Source organism: Typopeltis vanoorti, chromosome 18, assembly GCF_054136105.1.
Source record: "Typopeltis vanoorti isolate ZY-2024b chromosome 18, IOZ_Tvanoo_1.0, whole genome shotgun sequence".
NCBI classification, from domain to species: domain Eukaryota; kingdom Metazoa; phylum Arthropoda; class Arachnida; order Uropygi; family Thelyphonidae; genus Typopeltis; species Typopeltis vanoorti.
The window spans coordinates 103,592,444-103,610,115 of NC_143566.1; the positions used below are offsets into that span (position 1 = coordinate 103,592,444).

General features: G+C 35.8%; 1 protein-coding gene across 4 annotated transcripts in view; it reads right to left on the reverse strand.

Annotated features, from left to right (window-relative positions):
- Positions 1-17,672, reverse strand: part of Not10 (CCR4-NOT transcription complex subunit 10) — a 155,091-nt gene that overhangs the window by 50,427 nt on the left and 86,992 nt on the right. For all 4 annotated transcript variants that reach the window (XM_090407829.1, XM_090407830.1, XM_090407827.1 and 1 more), the window contains exon 10: positions 3,336-3,572. In XM_090407829.1, the coding sequence (XP_090263955.1) occupies positions 3,336-3,572 (237 nt within the window). The remainder of the gene's footprint in view (positions 1-3,335; positions 3,573-17,672) is intronic.

Below are 17,672 nucleotides of genomic sequence, written 5' to 3' on the forward strand. Positions count from 1 at the left end.
GATATTTGCCATTATTATTAGCTTTGCTCTTTTCTCCAAATTACCCTAATATATTTTTGTATGTCTGAGAATCATGTCCTACTCTGCTATTTAGATCCCCAACAAGGACCAACTTTTCCTTTTTCATTGTGTCAGTTGCTTTTTCTAAAGCAACTGACATAATGACAAAAAATTCCTCCACTTCTACCTTAGTAGCACCTTCTGTGTGCCCATAGGCACAAATAAGTCTCATTGTCCAGTTCCCCATTCTCATTTTTGCCCACATTACTCTACTTGAGACTGACTGCCATTCAAGATGATTAGCCTCATATTTTGTGTTGTAACCATATAACTATGGTTACTCCTTTGACTTGATTGTCATTGCCTGAATATAACATTTTGTATTTATTGCTCAGAAAGATCTCACCAGTTTTTGTCTTTTTTTGTTTCAGTCACCCCTATTATGTCGATCTGGTACTTATCTAATTCCTCAGCTAGCTCCATTTCTTTGCCATTCAGTCTTCTTATGTTGATAGTACCAATCTATAACTATAGTGATGTTGAGTTGGGGTGTGTTTTCAGATTTGTTCCAGTAGCTGACTTTTCGCTGTTCGCCCTGGTTCCCTGGTGAAAACAACAGGGGTCTTGTTTAACCGGGCGACACCCCAGACAGCATGAAATTTTGTCATGTCATACCATCATTTTTTATTTTGGTTTAACCAATAAGAATACAATTTGGTCGGCTAAATCCCAAATTCCCAGCCCATCCTCATTCGTTCAGTATCCAAGTAGATACCCAACAGGGTGCACCACGAGAAGGTGAGGATTGGACATTAGGTCAGAAGCCCTGGTCGGTTCTCTGCATTCCTTTAAAGGCTATGTGGAGGTCTCCTCTCAGTTATACAGCTTTGACCCTTAAGCACCTCTATGTTGGAAAATGGTGTTAGTAATAACCAGTCCATGTCCTGAACAGAAATACAGCAGGTATTTGCCTTTATTATTAGCTTTGTTCTTTTCTCCGAATTTTCCCAAAATATTTTTGTATGTCTGACAATCATTTCATACTCTGTCTAACTGCCGACTTACATCAAATAAAGACAATAAAGACTAAGTACTGCTTGATATAACGCCCCATTAACACCATATAACTGTAGCGTATTGAATAGCTTCTCTCTTGGCACCTTGTCATATGCCTTTTCCAGATCTACAAAACTAAAATACAGATCTTTGTTATATTCCCATGATTCCTCACCTATCTGTCGTAAAGTGAAAATCTGATCCTGACAGCCTCTATTTGGCCTGAATCCAGCTTCTTCACTAAGCTTTTCTTCGACAATCCTTCTCAACCGTTTCTCAAATATACTTGTATATATCTTACCAGGAACACTCAGTACTGAAATGCCTCTGTAATTCTCACATTGTTTTATTTCCCTTTTTATATATGGATACTATGAGAGCTCTACTTCAATCATCTGGAATTTGTCTCTCTGTCCAGTCCTTCTGAACTATTCAGTGCAGCCACTGTACGACTTTTATACCTCCATACTTGAGCATTTCTGGTTGAATATCACCTATTCCTGCTGTATTTTCCACATTTCAGGCTTTTGATGGCTTTTTCTACTTCAAGTATGGATATGTATTCCTGACTGTATGCCTGTTGAGTGTTTTTTTACCACTGTGCTATCATCACGGCTTGTTTCATTTAGCAGTTTTTCAAAGTAATTACTCCATACTTCAAGGATATCCTTTTCTCTTGTTTTCAAGTTACCTTTATCATCTCTAATTCGTTTTACAGCAATCTTTACTCCATTTCTGTGTTTCTTCAACAACTTCCAGAATATCTTGCTACCTTCTTGATATTTATTTTCTATGTTCTTGAAAAAGTCCTCCCATGACTTTTTTTTTTGTCAGTTTTACCCAGTGTTTAGCTTTCTTACATTTGTCTCTGTATTCTCTAAGAGCACAAGCTGACTTATTTGTCAGGAACATTTATATGCTTTCTTCTTTTCCTTCACTGCCTCTTTAACTTCCCGTGTCCACCATGGTGTTTTGATTTTTTTTATCCTTGCACTCAACTTCACCACATGCCTCTCTTGCTGAATCAATCACTGTTTTCTTCTGGGTTTGCCACTGAATATCTAAAGTTTAGTTCCTGCTCTCAAACTCTTTTATTTTTTTCATGAATAATATTTGTATTTTTGTCTACAGTTCACATCTGAGAGCTGCTCAACTTTTATTCTCTTTAAGCATGATCTGAAAATATTGGAGACTGTTATTTTTTAACAGTAACTGGAAAAATACTGTTTGTAAGCAGGTAAGAACAATGTAAACTTGAAATATTATCCTCATATTCTGTATATCCCTATACACAGAGGATACATATCAGAAAATTAGGATGACGACAAAGGGAAGTTCATTGCATATTTTGTTTTGCATTGTCTATATCATTTCAAGTTCAGTATCATCTAGAATAAAACCAACAATCCTGAAAATTGAGAGATTACACTGATATGTTAATGATAAACTCATGCAGCACTACTGTAGAGTCACAAACACATTAAATCATCTGTTTTTGTATTTTAAATTTGAATTTTAAAATCTGGTTTAGTTTCTGTGCAGATTTAAGAGCTTTACATAAGAATGAATAAAATAAAAGGTAAATTTTGGAAAAGAAACAATGAGGTTTTGTTGTTCCTTTTCCACATCTGCAGCAGGATACAGATATCCTGTTGCAGACATAGAGCTGTATGCAGTCTCACGGTACACTATACACGACTTGAAACTATTACATTCTGTAGCTCATTTCTCCAAACAACAGTCCAAATTTCAAGGCAGACACAAGTCAGCATCACAAATGATGATGCATGCAGAGGATGATTTACCAGTATCCTAACTTTACATTAAATGACATATTGTTATTATGCTGTTTTGAATTAAGGCTCAAGGAACTAAGGCTATGAGGAAGTTTGCTGCTGGACAGGATGAAAAATCTCAGTTTCTGGGAGGTAAAATCCTACCATCTCCATACAAACATGACTAACTTGCTGAAGAGATTAAGTATCCAAATCCTAATTAATATAAATGTAATAATCTTAACATACTTTCAACATCTCATAAGAATTAATAAAACAATTCACAAAATATTCATATCAAGAATAACTGTATTCACGTTAAACTTTTTTGTGAAAATTATAGAAGACAGTATTAATACTGACATCTCCAATTTATATTAACTCTTACCAAAATCTATTGGAAATTTCTCAAAACTAAATGAAGTTTCAAGAAATCTGAATTCAAAAAACATTAGTTGGTATCATAACAATCTCTTAATATCAAAAGCAAGAAATAAATCATACTTTAAGCTTGCAATTTCTATTCCCTGGATAGAGTTCGCTGGTAGAACTAACAAAGTTGGATTGCTTTCAACTGACTGACTTCCTTCTGAAGTATCTTCTCCACTAGTGCTCTGCTGAGTTGAGAGTGTTTCTGGCGTAGATGGAGGCTCTTCTGGAAGAAGGGTCAAGGCATTTCGTAAACAGAGTGACGCAAATTCCATTGTAGGCATAGGTATTGCAGATGATTGTCCTTGTATACTATAAAAAAAAAAATAAAAAAAAATTTTTTTTCTCCATCTTGATATGCTATACAGTAAATTTAAAACAATGCTCTCATAGGCAACAGTAACAGACAGAATTACATGATATAAATAGAAATGATGCATTTTGTCTACATACAATGTTGCAGAGGTCTTGCAGTCAGATTAATATGTCAATAATTCATTATTATAATTAATATTGGGGGGGGGGGGCAAGTTTCTGTTTCTAGGAATTTTTTGTTGTGGCCGATACAGCTTGTCTCTTACATACTTTTCAGAAGAAAGATTTTTTTTTTTTTTAAATATTGTTCTATTAGAGCAGGGGTCTTCAAACGCATGGCCCGGGGGCCACCTGTGGCCCGTAGAGCTCTTTGCCGTAGCCTGCCGGCCATTTTGAAAAAATAACTACTTAACATTAAAATGCAATTAAATAAAAAATAATTTCAATGAAGCCACTAAGCTATACTGCAGTATTTAGAATTGTAAGATGCTTTCCAGATTCACAAGGAACGCTGTGCATTTGATACTTTATATAAAATCCTATAAAAATAAATATTAAATAGACATGCTTCTTTAGCCACCTACTGGCACCAAGCAGTACTTAACTACTAGTACTAATGTTGCAAGTAGATGGCTGAAGCAGTTCATTCGAGTGCGCTGTCTAGTGCCTTCCAGATGCATCTCGAAGGTTCTCAATACTTCGTTATTTTCATATAAATACAAGAGGATCTCATCCAGTCAGTCAGTCGTGAACAGTGTGATATTCGTGTATAAACGCACACAGATTCATGTCAGCTATATCCTATTGTGGTTTTATGTTGCCAGACTTTTTTTCATTAGTGTGAGACATATTCAGTGGATAATAACTGTTACATGGCCATTTTGGATCATTTTTTGGGTTCATCTTCCATCACTATGGCGTCTACGAGTAAAATGCGTTAATTAAGCGATTCTTGTTGGATTTTTAATGAAAAGTGGACCAATTTGTACTTTTTTGTGCCGATTGACAATAAGCCAGTGTGTTTAATTTGTCGTGAGTCAGTGTCAGTATCAAAAGAATACAATATAAAATGACACTATGAGACAAAGCATGCGTCCAATTTCGATCACCTTCAAGGGCGGCTTTGTGTGGACAAGGTGAACCGTCTCCAAATTGATTTAAAATGCCAACAAGGTACATTTAAAAGGCAGAGGGACAAGAACGAAGCCTGCGTCAAAGTAAGTTATGTAATAGCTGAAACAATGGCTAAAAAATCAAAAGCCTTCTTGGACGGTGAGTTTGTGAAAGAGTGTCTCATCGTTGCTGAGGATATTCTGTGCCAAAATAATAAGGAAGTGTATAAAAAACCAAGTTTGTCTGGGGTAACTGTAGCACGACGTGTCCAAGAACTTGCCAATGACATTGAAGGAACATTAAAAAAAAATGGTCATCCCAATTTACGTCATATTCACTTGCTTTAGATGAGAGCACAAATGTGAAGGATACAGTACAACTGGCTATCTTTGTCCGCGGCATTGATCAACAATTCACTGTGATAGAAGACCTGCTAGTGCTCGTACCTATGAAGGGGAAGACAACAAAAGGCACTGATATTCTTGAAGCCACCAAGAAAATGCTCCAGTGTTTCGACCTCAGCTTAACTAACCTCAAGGGTGTGGTAACTGATGGTGCCCCTGCTATGTTGGAAAAGAATGAAGGGTCTGTTGTGCTGCTACAGAAAGAACCAGAACTAGAAGTTATTGTGACTGTCGTCAACATTATTAGGGAAGATTGAATCATTATCAATTCCAAGAGTTTTTGACCCAATAGTGTGAAGCGGATCACAGCGATGTGCATTGGTTGAGCAGAGGGAAGGTTCTTAAAAGAGTCTTTGACTTAAGGAGCGAAATACAGCAGTTCGTGCAAACGAAGGGGAAGCTGATTGCGGAATTCAATGATCTGAAGTGGATGACAGACTTTGCCTTTGTGACTGACATCTTGCAAATAAATGACCTAAATATGCACAATCCAAGGATCAACTGGTGCACACTCTGTTTGATCACATCAAAGCTTTTGTGGCCAAGCTCAAACTTTGGGAGGCACAACTCACAAAAAAAAGACTTAACTCATTTTCAGCTTCTTGCCGAGTCCAACTGTTCGTCTCTTGATGAATATGCTACAAAATTAGCCATGTTGCGAAGAGAGATTTAGTGATTTTCGTAACCAACAGTCTTCTTTAGATTTATTTTCAATGCTGCCAAAATGCCAGGTTCAGTACAAATGGCGCTGCTTGAACTCCAAAACAACTCTTCTTTGAGAGAAAAATTATTCAATGTGCCTTTGCTTACATTTTACAAAGACAACATTTCTGAGGACGCATTCCCTAATCTTCGCAGCATGTTTTGAAGATGTGTGCTTTGTTAGGAAGCACATACTTATGTGAGCAGTTCTTCTCCAGGATGAAGCATGTGAAGTCCAAGACAAGAATTCAGATTATGGACCAACATCTTCAAGAATACTCTGCGCATAGCAACTTCCAACATTGATGCCAACATCAACAAGCTGGTCAAGGAAAAGCATTGCCAAGTTTCCCACCGACATTGTAAAAAATGAATGTTTTCTTCATTAAATTATCGTTTTTCAAGTATTGATTGTATTTACTTATCATGAACCTGACTCCTACCTACGCTCTTAAAGCTGAGTTTATTTATTTTTATAGGATTTTATGTAAAGTATCAAATGCACAGCGATCCTTGTGAATCTGGAAAGCATCTTACAATTCTAAATACTGCAGTATAGCTTAGTGGCATGCGGGCTTCATTGAAATTTTTAATGCGGCCCGCAATGTCTGAAAGGTTGAAGACCCCTGGATTAGAGTATGTTATTTTCATGATTAATTTCTTTGAAATAGGTTTTATAATTATTACTAATTTTACTGTGTCAGTATGCACTTAACTTTTTCTTAACTTGCTCCATAATATATTTGTCGAAGAGAAGACTGCATCTTTCTAAATGGAGCACGGCTGTGTCAAAATAAATTTAACAGTAATTTTCATATTCTTGAAAGGAATGTTTTTATTATGAAAGTGTTACAAAACTCCGGGGAAAAAAAACAAGATATTCTTATAATCGAATTAAATCCATATATGATTTACACATTATCAGATTATAATAATACTCTTTATTTCTGCAAGAGCTGTTTTATAAATATTGCATTAAAACATTTCATCTTTGAAATTGGATATTGAAAACCAGGATATATTGGCATCCTGAAAGCAGGTCTGGGATGCTAGGAGAATTATTGTAAAAATGGCACTGTCTCATTCAAAATGGAACAGATGGCCACCTTAATTAGGCCAACCATGATGGCCGAGTGGTTAACACATCTGCTCTCCAATCAACAGGTCATGAGTTCAAATCTTGCTGTGAGCGTGGATTTTTATGATTGTCTTTAGGTGAGAGATGAATTTCACTGCTTGGTGTGAGACAACCACCTTGCTTATTGGAGGCCTGAAGTGGCTTGAAAAAAAAAGTCCTACGTTTATTCTCTAGAGCAAACTGTAAAGAAACAATAATAATAAAAAAAATATCCTTAGCCCACTCATGGTACTAATGTACTACAGGTTTACACTCTTTGGCAAGTGGGAATCACATTAAAAAAAAATTTTATGTGATTTCCTTGCCTCATAATGTATCATTCTTCTTCTGCTGCATCTATCTTTGAAGCTCAATTCCTGCAATTCAATACTCAAAAGTCATTTTCCTTGATGACATTAATGTCACCATGGGAAAAAAAAGTTGTGTACAGTTGTGCTCAAGAGATATGCTCTGAACTAACTTGTTCTTTATCATTTCTATGCTATCATCATCAAATTCCTGATATATACCCTCAAGGTATGTACAGGATATGATAGTACTACTACATGAAAAATTTACATCATTACTAACTTCCTATCTACAATTTTCCTCCAAATCAGTCTGTTACCTCCCAAGACTCCAATATTATCAGGACTTACATTTCTGTCTTCTAACACACTTTTTACTGTATCAATCCACCTATATCTTGGTCATCCTCCGGATCTTTTTCCCTGCCAACCTGGAAAAGAACACTTGTTTTGCTAATCTTTCCCTTCACATTCTGCTTAAGTCACCTGAGATTAGCTCTGCTAATGCATTCCTGGTTGCTGACAATATCAAATTCTTTCCTAATATCCTCATTTTTAATATGATTTCCCATTGATGCCATCTGTTCATGCCCCTATCTTTCTCAGGACTCTCATATCTGCAGTCTTTAGTCTTTGGTCAGGTGTTTTACTCATGACCCAGCTCTCAGATCCATAAGTTAAAATTGGTTTAAACACTGCCATGTATACAGCTAATTTAGTGTTTCGGCCAATTTCTCTCTTATTCCATATAAATTTATTCAGTTGACTTCTTACCATACCATACCAGCTTTGCTGATTCTGTTGTCTATTCATATATTTAATTTACCATCATCACTAAAAATCGTGCCTAAGTAGCTGAAATGTTTTACTTGTTCTATAAGTTTTCCATTCGCAATGCACTTGATATTTTCAATGTTTCTATCTTTTTAATGCTGACCTTCATACCATATCTATTACAAATTATTCAATTTAGTCAGGGAATCTTGCAGACTTGTAGCGGATTTATTTAGAAGTATAACGTCATCCACATAAAGCAAAGCAGAGATTAACACCTCCAATTCTGATAACAAGTTTAATATCACTTTCCTTCATAATGTGATCCATATAGATAATGAATAACAGAGGGGGATAATGTACATCCTTGTCTGACACCAGCTTTATCATTAAACCACCTTAATGTACTTCCTTCAATCCTAACTGCTGACTTACAACTCAAATAAAGACTAAGTATTGCTTGATATAATGCCCCATTAATACTATATAACTGTAGCATTTTGAATAGCTTCTCTCTTGGCACCTTGTCATATGCCTTTTCCAGATCTACAAAACTTAAATACAGAACTTTTTTATATTCCGAAGATTTCTCAACTGTCTGTCGTAAAGTGAAAATCTGATCCTGACAGCCTCTATTTGGCCTGAATCCAGCTTGTTATTCACCAAGCTTCTCTTCCACAATCCTTCTCAAGTATACTTGCATATATCTTACCAGGAACACTCAGTAGAGAAATATCTCTGTAATTCTCACATTCAGTTTTATTTCCCTTTTTATATATGGGTACTATTAGAACTCTACTCCAATCATCCGGAATTTGTCCCTCTGTCCAGGCTTTCTGAACTATGCAGTGCAGCCACTGTAAGACTCTTATACCACCATACTTCAGCATTTCTGGTCGAATATCATCTACTCCTGCTGCCTTTCCACATTTCAAGCCTTTGATGGCTTTTTCTACTTCCAGTATGGATATGTATTCCTGACTGCATGCCTGGTCAGTGTTTTTTATCACTGTGCTGTCATCACTGCTTGTTTCATTTAGCAATTTTTCGAAATAATTACTCCATACTTTCAAGGATATCTTTATCTCCTGTTTTCATATCATTTCTAATTCCTTTTACAGCAATCTTTCCTCCATTTCTGAGCTTCTTCAATAAGTCATCACCTAAAGAATATCTTGCCATCTTCTTGATATTTATTTTCTACGTTCTTGCCAAAAGTCTTCCGATGACTTTTGTTTAGCCAATTTCACACAGTGTTTAGCTTTCTTCCATTTGTCTCTGTATTCTCTAAGAGCACAAGCTGACTTATTTGCCAGAAACTTTTGATATGCTTTCTTCTTTTCCTTCACTGCCTCTTTAACTTCCTGTGTCCACCATGGAGTTCTGCTTTTTCTATCCTTGCAGACAACCTCACCACATGACTCTCTAGATGAATCAATCAGGGTTTTCTTCAGGGCTTGCCACTGAATCTCCAAGGTTTGGTTCCTGTTCTCAAACTCTTTCATTTTTTCTTGAATAATATTTGTGTATTTTAGTTTACAGTTCACATTTGAGAGCTGCTCAACTTTTATTTGCATTAAAACTTTCTTACATGTTCTTCTTTTCAATATGAAATTCAATTTTATCCTGCTCAAGACTAAATGGTGATTACTTCCAATTTCAAATCCTCTGTACACTCTGGTGTCCTGCACCAGTGAGAAAACATCACTATTCCTTGCCTCTTCTCTCCATGTGAATTTATGCACATTTTTATGTTGGAACATGGTGTTAGTAATAACCAGTCCATGTCCTGAGCAGAAATCCAACAAGTATTTGCCATTATTATTAGCTTTGCTCTTTTCTCCAAATTTTCCCAATATATTTTTGTATGTCTGACAATCATTTCCTACTCTGCTAGTTAGATCCCCAACAAGGATCAACTTTTCCTTTTTCATTGTGTCAGTTGCTTTCTCTAAAGCTTCAAAAAATTCCTCCACTTCTACCTTAGTAGAACCTACCGTGGGACCATAGGCACAAATAAATGTCATTGTCCAATTCCCCATTTTCATATTTGCCTACATCACTCTACTTGTGACTGCCTGCCATTCAAGAAGATTAACCTCATATTTAGTGTTGAATACTATGGCTACTCCTTCTTTTCCTTGATTGTCATTGCCTGAATATAACATTTTGTATTTATTGCTCAGAAAGATATCACCAGTTTTAATCTTTTTTTGTTTCAGTCACCCCTATTATGTCGATCTGTACTTAACCAATTCCGCAGCTAGCTCCATTTCTTTGCCATTCAGGCTTGTTATGTTGATAGTACCGATCTTGAACTCAGGTGATGTTGAGTTGGAGTAAGTTTTAGAATTTGTTCCAGTAGCTGGCTTTTCACTATTTGCCCTGGTTTCCTGGCGAAAACAATGGGCCTTGTTTAACCAGGCGACGCTCCAGCCAGCATGAAATTCTGTCATGTTGTACCATAATTTGAAATTTTGGTTTAAGCCAATAAGAATACAATTTGGTTGGATAAATCTCAAATTGTCAGCCCATCTTCGTCCATTCAATATCAAGGTAGAACAGGATGCACCACAAGAATGTGAGGATTGAACATTAAGACAGAAGCCCTGGCCTGTTCTCTGCATTCCTTTGAAGGCTATGTGGATATCTCCTCTCAGTTATATAGCTTTGACCCTTAAGCACCCCTAACTGGCATCTGTTCTATAGCATTGAAGCAAGACTATATAGCCATATGTGGCCAATTAAAAACATGCGCTTACCATCGACAGTCAACGTCTACAACACACACACCACAACAAATGTGAATCAATCAGTGACCACTAAAGTGGATTTTGCAAAAAGATCTCCTGGCCTACATCACCCATCCCTGGACATGATGTGCCATGGAAAGATTTGGAGAAACCTGTGCAGTTGTACTTAACATTTCCAAAATATTTGACAGGATTCTCAGGACACCAGGGGATTCTCAACAAACTGCCTTCTTATGGTCAGCCTTCCTCTTGTAACTGGATTGCAATTTTCTCTTGAATCATTCATCATGTTTAATGATGAATTCACATCACAAGAAACATAGCAGAAAAATTAAATAATCTGAATGCAAAATCTTGAGTTAACAGAGAGGAGTATGGATGAAGATTTTATAAAAAAACAATGTTTATTATAATAGCAGACCTTGCTCATGCAACAATTTGGAGAAAGGTCCAGACCCTGCCCTGAAAAGATATCTTCAGGCTGCTTTGGAATACAAGAGTATTTGTATATACATATCAATCCCACTCAGTTGCAACCTATAGCACAACTGTGCTATATATATATATACAAGTATTTCAAAGAGAAAGTATTATCATTTAGTTTTTAGTGGGATAAAAATGAATATCACATTAAAAAGAATTAAAGTCAAGCAGCTTTCAGAGGTGAACCTGTAGACTAAAATATAAAAATATTACTGAAAAACATACCTAAGAAATTCAGTGGCAAAAGTTGTCCACCAAGATAGAAAAATTAGAAAATCACAGTGGACTCAAGTTAAAGAGGCAGCCCTGGAAAAGAAGAAACTGTAACAAAAATTCCTAGTAAATAAGTCATCATGTACCTTTAGATAATATAGAAAAAAATGCAACAAAGCTATGTATAAAAGTCATTTAACTAAACAGATACTGGGGAAAAATGTAAAAGAAAATATCAAAGATGCAAAGCGTGTGCTAGAGGCCATTAAAATGTATAGATATGCAAGAAAGAGTACTGTAAAAGAAATAACAGAGACAAAGGTATCACAAAAATGAAGACTATTTAGGATATCAAGAGTAATCACTTAGAAAAATTATTAAATGAAATAAGCTGTGAAAATATTTATGGGGAATGCAATCGCTCACAAGTATAAGAAAAAAAAAGAAGCAGAAAAAAGTTGTCAGTAAATATCAAAAGATAGCAGAGTAAATGATATTTAACCAGATATTCTCAAACATAGGAATATAAAGTTTTAAAGTGGCTGCATTGCATAATCCAGAAGGCCTGGTCAGGTTGAATTCCAGATGACTGGGGTAGAAATCTCATAGTACTCATCTATTAAAAAAAAAAAAATGGAAATACAAAACATTGTGTGCAAATTCTAGACAAATTTTTGTGCCTAAGTGTTTCATGTAAGATTTATGCAAAGACAGAAACAAATAAAGGTGGAATAGAGGCTTGGGTTGTTTTCATATATGGTCAAAGCAACTAAGATTATGAGGCTAGTGCGTCTTCTTTATCAAGAACTGTTCCAACAGAAACTGAAAGGTCAGGCAGATCAAATCTCTCCATTTCTTTCTATTCTCCCAAATTTTTCCTTCATGAACACTGTATCAGTTCAGGTTTCTTTTTTCTAGATTCTTTCTTATCTGATCTCTCCACATTTTCCATGGTCTTGCTTTTAGTCTCTTCCTCTCAAATTTCATTTCATTCATTCCTCTTGGTATTCTTTCTAAATTCATTCTCATTATATGTCCATTTCACTTCAAGTGTATTCCATTCATGTCTCTTTTTGTTAGACTCCATGCAGCTAGATAAAATCAAAATGGGCAAAAAAGTAACTCTGTTAATCAAAACTTTGCACTTCAGTGGGACTTCACTGTCCCAAAATAGACTACTTACACTGTTATAAAAGGTTTGGCTCAGTGAAAATTTCCTTCCCAGATATTTAAAATATTTACTACTCTTCAAATTTTGCCCATTGAGTTTAATGGTATTAATGTTTACATTTCCACTACAATTTAAAATCATGCTCCCTGCCACTAATATATAACCCATAGTTCTGTGTCACCCTGTTTTATCTGTCCAGTTTCTTCTGTAGCTCTTCTTTTGAATGTGCCAAAATCACAATATCATCTGCAAACAAGCTGTTTCTCCTTTCTAGTCATTAAATGTATCTAGGATACTATTCATCACTGCAACAAACAGCAATGGAGATAAGTCCATTTTAAAGTGTAAACACCAGTGGCGGTTCATCCATAATGGCTGCATTGAATACAGCTCCAGTCCGTTGAGTATACTAGCGAGTAGTACTGGCTAGTATACTCAACGGACTGGAGCTGTATTCAATGCAGTCCTTATTGACAAGCCAACACTGATAAACACCCTGAATTACCAAATCTTCACATAGCTCTCAGACTTAACATACATATTCTTTATCATGACTATGTCTTCCTTTTCTATGCCTAACTTTCCCAAACTATCTCGCAGTTTTTCCCGGTGAACCCAATTAGAGGCTTTCTCCAAATGAAGAAATGCCATTAATGGGCTTTTTCCACATTCCCAGTGTCTCTTACAGCAAAAATCAGATCAACATTTCACTGTCCTTTTTATAAAATCAAGCTGCTCTTCTCTTAGACCTTCCTCTATTTTATCTCTTATTCTTGTTACCATTATTCTTTCTTTTATAAATCTTTGCACAGTAACACAGTAATGTTATTCCTCTATAGTTAGTAGAACTTCTTGAACCTCCTTTATATATTGGAATAATAATCCTCTTATTCCAATCAGTTATCACCTTCTTTCTCCAGGTCAGTCTAAAGATGCAAAATAATCATTTCGATCCGGAACTCCTAGAAGCTCTAATCAGTTCAATAGGCAAGTCACCTATCCCAGGAGATTTTCCATTCTTCATCTTCCTTAATGCTTCAAGCTCTGACAGATTTATTTCCTTACTGTGGCTTTCATCTTTAACAAATCTCTAAAATAACACTGCTACATTATCCTAATCTCTCTCTTCTAGTAGTTACAAGATTTCTATCCCCATTTATTCTTCTATTCTTCATTAGTTCATATATAATATTTTTTGTACCATTAATATCTCCTTAATTTTGTCTTTAATTATTTTTTCTAGATAGCAGTTTCTCTGATTATAAACCAATCTATCGTCATTTGATCTAGTCTACATAAACCTCCAAAAAGTGAATTAAGTCTGTTAATTGTATGTGTGTTTCTCTGGCTGGCCTGTTTTTCAGGATGAAAAGTCCTATCACCCCATATAAGAAGCTTAAGAAAAAACGATGGGTTTGTCATAACCAGATTTTTTACTTTATGCACATGTATGTGTAAGCTGGTGTTTGTAGAGTTCCCTGATCATCAATAGCAATTTTTTTTATTATTCTGAATTGTTAGATGTTATTGTTCTAAATGTTTAACAGTGCTAATAGTTAAATAAAATAGTTTAGAATAAAAATTTTGTTCTCAACTATTTTTTACAAAGAAAATGCATGAGAGGTTGCTCTAAAGAAACAGAGATCGGGACAGGAGAGAAGAGTCCAATGCAATAATTTTCAAATAACAGGTGTAATGAATATGTCAAGCATGATGAAAGTAGCGAGCAAGAGGAGAATATATGTTACATATCTGTAAGAGCTGCATAGTAATCGAAGAATTAAAGCAAGCAGTCTAGCTATGCAGTGCAATAGTTGTCAACTTTGGGAATAAGATAAATTTATATCCTGCATATTTCATGAGGTCTATTCGGATTTTATCTTCTCCTAGTGATTTTCATTTCTTTCTTTTGATTTGGCAAACGATAATCAGTTACATTAACTAAAACATCTTTTAAATAAAAATTCTGATTTATTTCTTTCTGTTGTCCCCCCCCCCCCCCCCCCGACCACCAAAGTTTGGGTGGCAGTTTATAATATATTCCTTTTTCTAATTTACTAATATAATTATCTGAATTGCTTCTCTGAAGTTGCTGTGTCTCTTTTTGCTACTGTTCTTTTCATCTTTTAGACATTCCGTTAAATATATTTATCTTTTATGTCTTATAAATATCTATTAAATATGCGAGGGTGGTCTGAAAAGTTCTCGGCCTAACAATGAAAAAACAAATTTATAATTTCAAAATTATTTATATTTTTCAACGTAATCTCCCTTAAGACTAATATATTAATTCCAGCGATGCTGCAGTGCCATTATCCTTTCCATGTAGTAGTTCTCAGTAAGATCTGCAAAATACCCCTATATAACTGCAATCACCTCTTGATTCGAAGAAAAACGCTGACCAGCGAGGAAGAGTTTTAGTTTTGGGAAGAGATAGAAGTCAGATGGAGCCAAATCTGGGGAACAGGGTGGATGTTCCAACAATTCATAGTGCAGATCCCTTAATTTTCCCATTGCCAAAACATCTTTGTGGGCAGGTGCATTGTTCGAATGAAAGATGATTTTTTAATTGTGCAAACTGGGTCTTTTCTCATGAAAATTTTCATCTAGTCTGGTTAAAAGATCGAAATAATTTTCCCCAGTTATTGTTTTACCCTTTTCAAGATAATTAATAAACAAAATGCCTTCAGCATCCCAAAACACCGATGCCATGACTTTTCCTGCTGATGGAACTGACTTTGTCTTCTTTGGCACTGAACAACCGGCTTCTGTCCACTGTTTTGACTGCTGTTTGGATTCTGGTGTGTAATGGTGAATCCAAGTCTCATCCATAGTAATAAATCGACGCACAAAATCAGTTTTATTCTTGTTAAAACGCTCCAAGCACTGTTAAGAGATTTTCATGCGAGTGCATTTTTGATCTGCTGTGAGCAAGCGCAGCACCCATCTTGCCCAAAGCTTTTTCATTTGCAATTCTTCATGCAAAATATATCCTACACGTTTTTATGAAATGCCTATGGTCTCAGTTTCTGGTGTTGTTACACTTTTTGGACTTTCTTCACGTGGATCATCTTCGAGGCTAGTATGGCCATGCTTAAACTCGGCAGCCCATTTCTTAATTGTCGAAAATGAAGGAGAAGAGTGCCCATAAACTTTTATGAACTTCGAATGAATTTCTTTTGGCGTTAAACTTTCTTTTACAAAGAAATTTATAACTGCACAATACTCAATTTTATCCATTTCAAAGGGATACAGACAACACTTTTGCTTCAGACAGCTGTATAAAACAAACTACTTGATATAATGATTTGCAATTTCACATGGATGCTTATGACAGATGTACCAACTTAGAAAAAAAACCTTGACAATAGTGATGCCATCTATGGTCGAGGACAAGAACTTTTCAGACCACCCTCGTATAATATTTTAAATATTTTATTTCACCTTCCAGTCTTCTTAGTGGTAAGCCATTTAATGTATGAAGTTTTTTTTTTTTTTTTTATCTTCAATTTTATTCTTGATTGTCATTCTATATTTAGAGTCATTGCTTTCTTTTCCGGGGTGCTTAAGGGTCAAAGCTGTATAACTGAGAGGAGACCTCCACATAGCCTTTAAAGGAATGCGGAGAACCGACCAGGGCTTCTGACCTAATGTCCAATCCTCACCTTCTCGTGGTGCACCCTGTTGGGTATCTACTTTGATACTGAACGAACGAGGATGGGCTGGCAATTTGGGATTTAGCCGACCAAATTGTATTCTTATTGGTTAAACCAAAATAAAAAATGATGGTACAACATGACAAAATTTCATGCCGGCTGGGGCGTCGCCCGGTTAAACAAGGCCCCCGTTGTTTTCGCCAGGGAACCAGGGCGAACAGCGAAAAGTCAGCTACTGGAACAAATCTGAAAACAAACCCCAACTCAACATCACCAGAGTTAAAGATCGGTACTATCAACGTAAGAAGCCTGAATGGCAAAGAAATGGAGCTAGCTGAGGAATTAGATAAGTACCAGATCGACATAATAGGGGTGACTGAAACAAAAAAGACCAAAACTGGTGAGATCTTTCTGTGCAATAAATACAAAATGTTATATTCAGGCAATGACAATCAAGGAAAAGAAGGAGTAGCCATAGTATTCAACACAAAATACGAGGCTAATCTTCTTGAATGGCAGTCAGTCTCAAGTAGAGTAATGTGGGCAAATATGAGAATGGGGAACTGGACAATGAGACTTATTTGTGCCTATGGTCCCACAGAAGGTTCTACTAAGGTAGAAGTGGAGGAATTTTTTGATGCTTTAGAAAAAGCAACTGACACAATGAAAAAGGAAAAGTTGGTCCTTGTTGGGGATCTAAATAGTAGAGTAGGAAATGATTGTGAGACATACAAAAATATTTTGGGAAAATTTGGAGAAAAGAGCAAAGCTAATAATAATGGCAAATATCTGTTGGATTTCTGCTCAGGACATGGACTGGTTATTACTAACACCATGTTCCAACATAAAAATGTACACAAATTCACATGGAGAGAAGAGGCTAGGAATAAGAAAAGTCTCATTGACTATGTTATTGTTGATAGTGATGTTTTCTCCCTGGTGCAGGACACCAGAGTGTACAGAGGATTTGAAATTGGAAGTGATCACTATTTAGTCTTGAGCAGGATAAAATTGAATTTCATATTGAAAAGAATAACATGTAAGAAAGTTTTAAAGCGAATAAAAGTTGAGCAGCTCTCAGATGTGAACTGTAGACTAAAATACAGAAATATTATTGAAAAGAAAATGAAAGAGTTTGAGAACAGGAATCAAACCTTGGAGATTCAGTGGCAAACTCTGAAGGAAACATTGATTGATTCTGCCAGAGAGGCATGTGGTGAGGTTGTGTGCAAGGATAAAAAAATCAGAACTCCCTGGTGGACACAGGAAGTTAAAGAGGCAGTGAAGGAAAAGAAGAAAGCATATCAAAAGTTCCTGGCAAATAAGTCAGCTTTTACTCTTACAGAATACAGAGACAAATGTAAGAAAGCTAAACAATGTGTAAAACTAGCTAAACAAAAGTC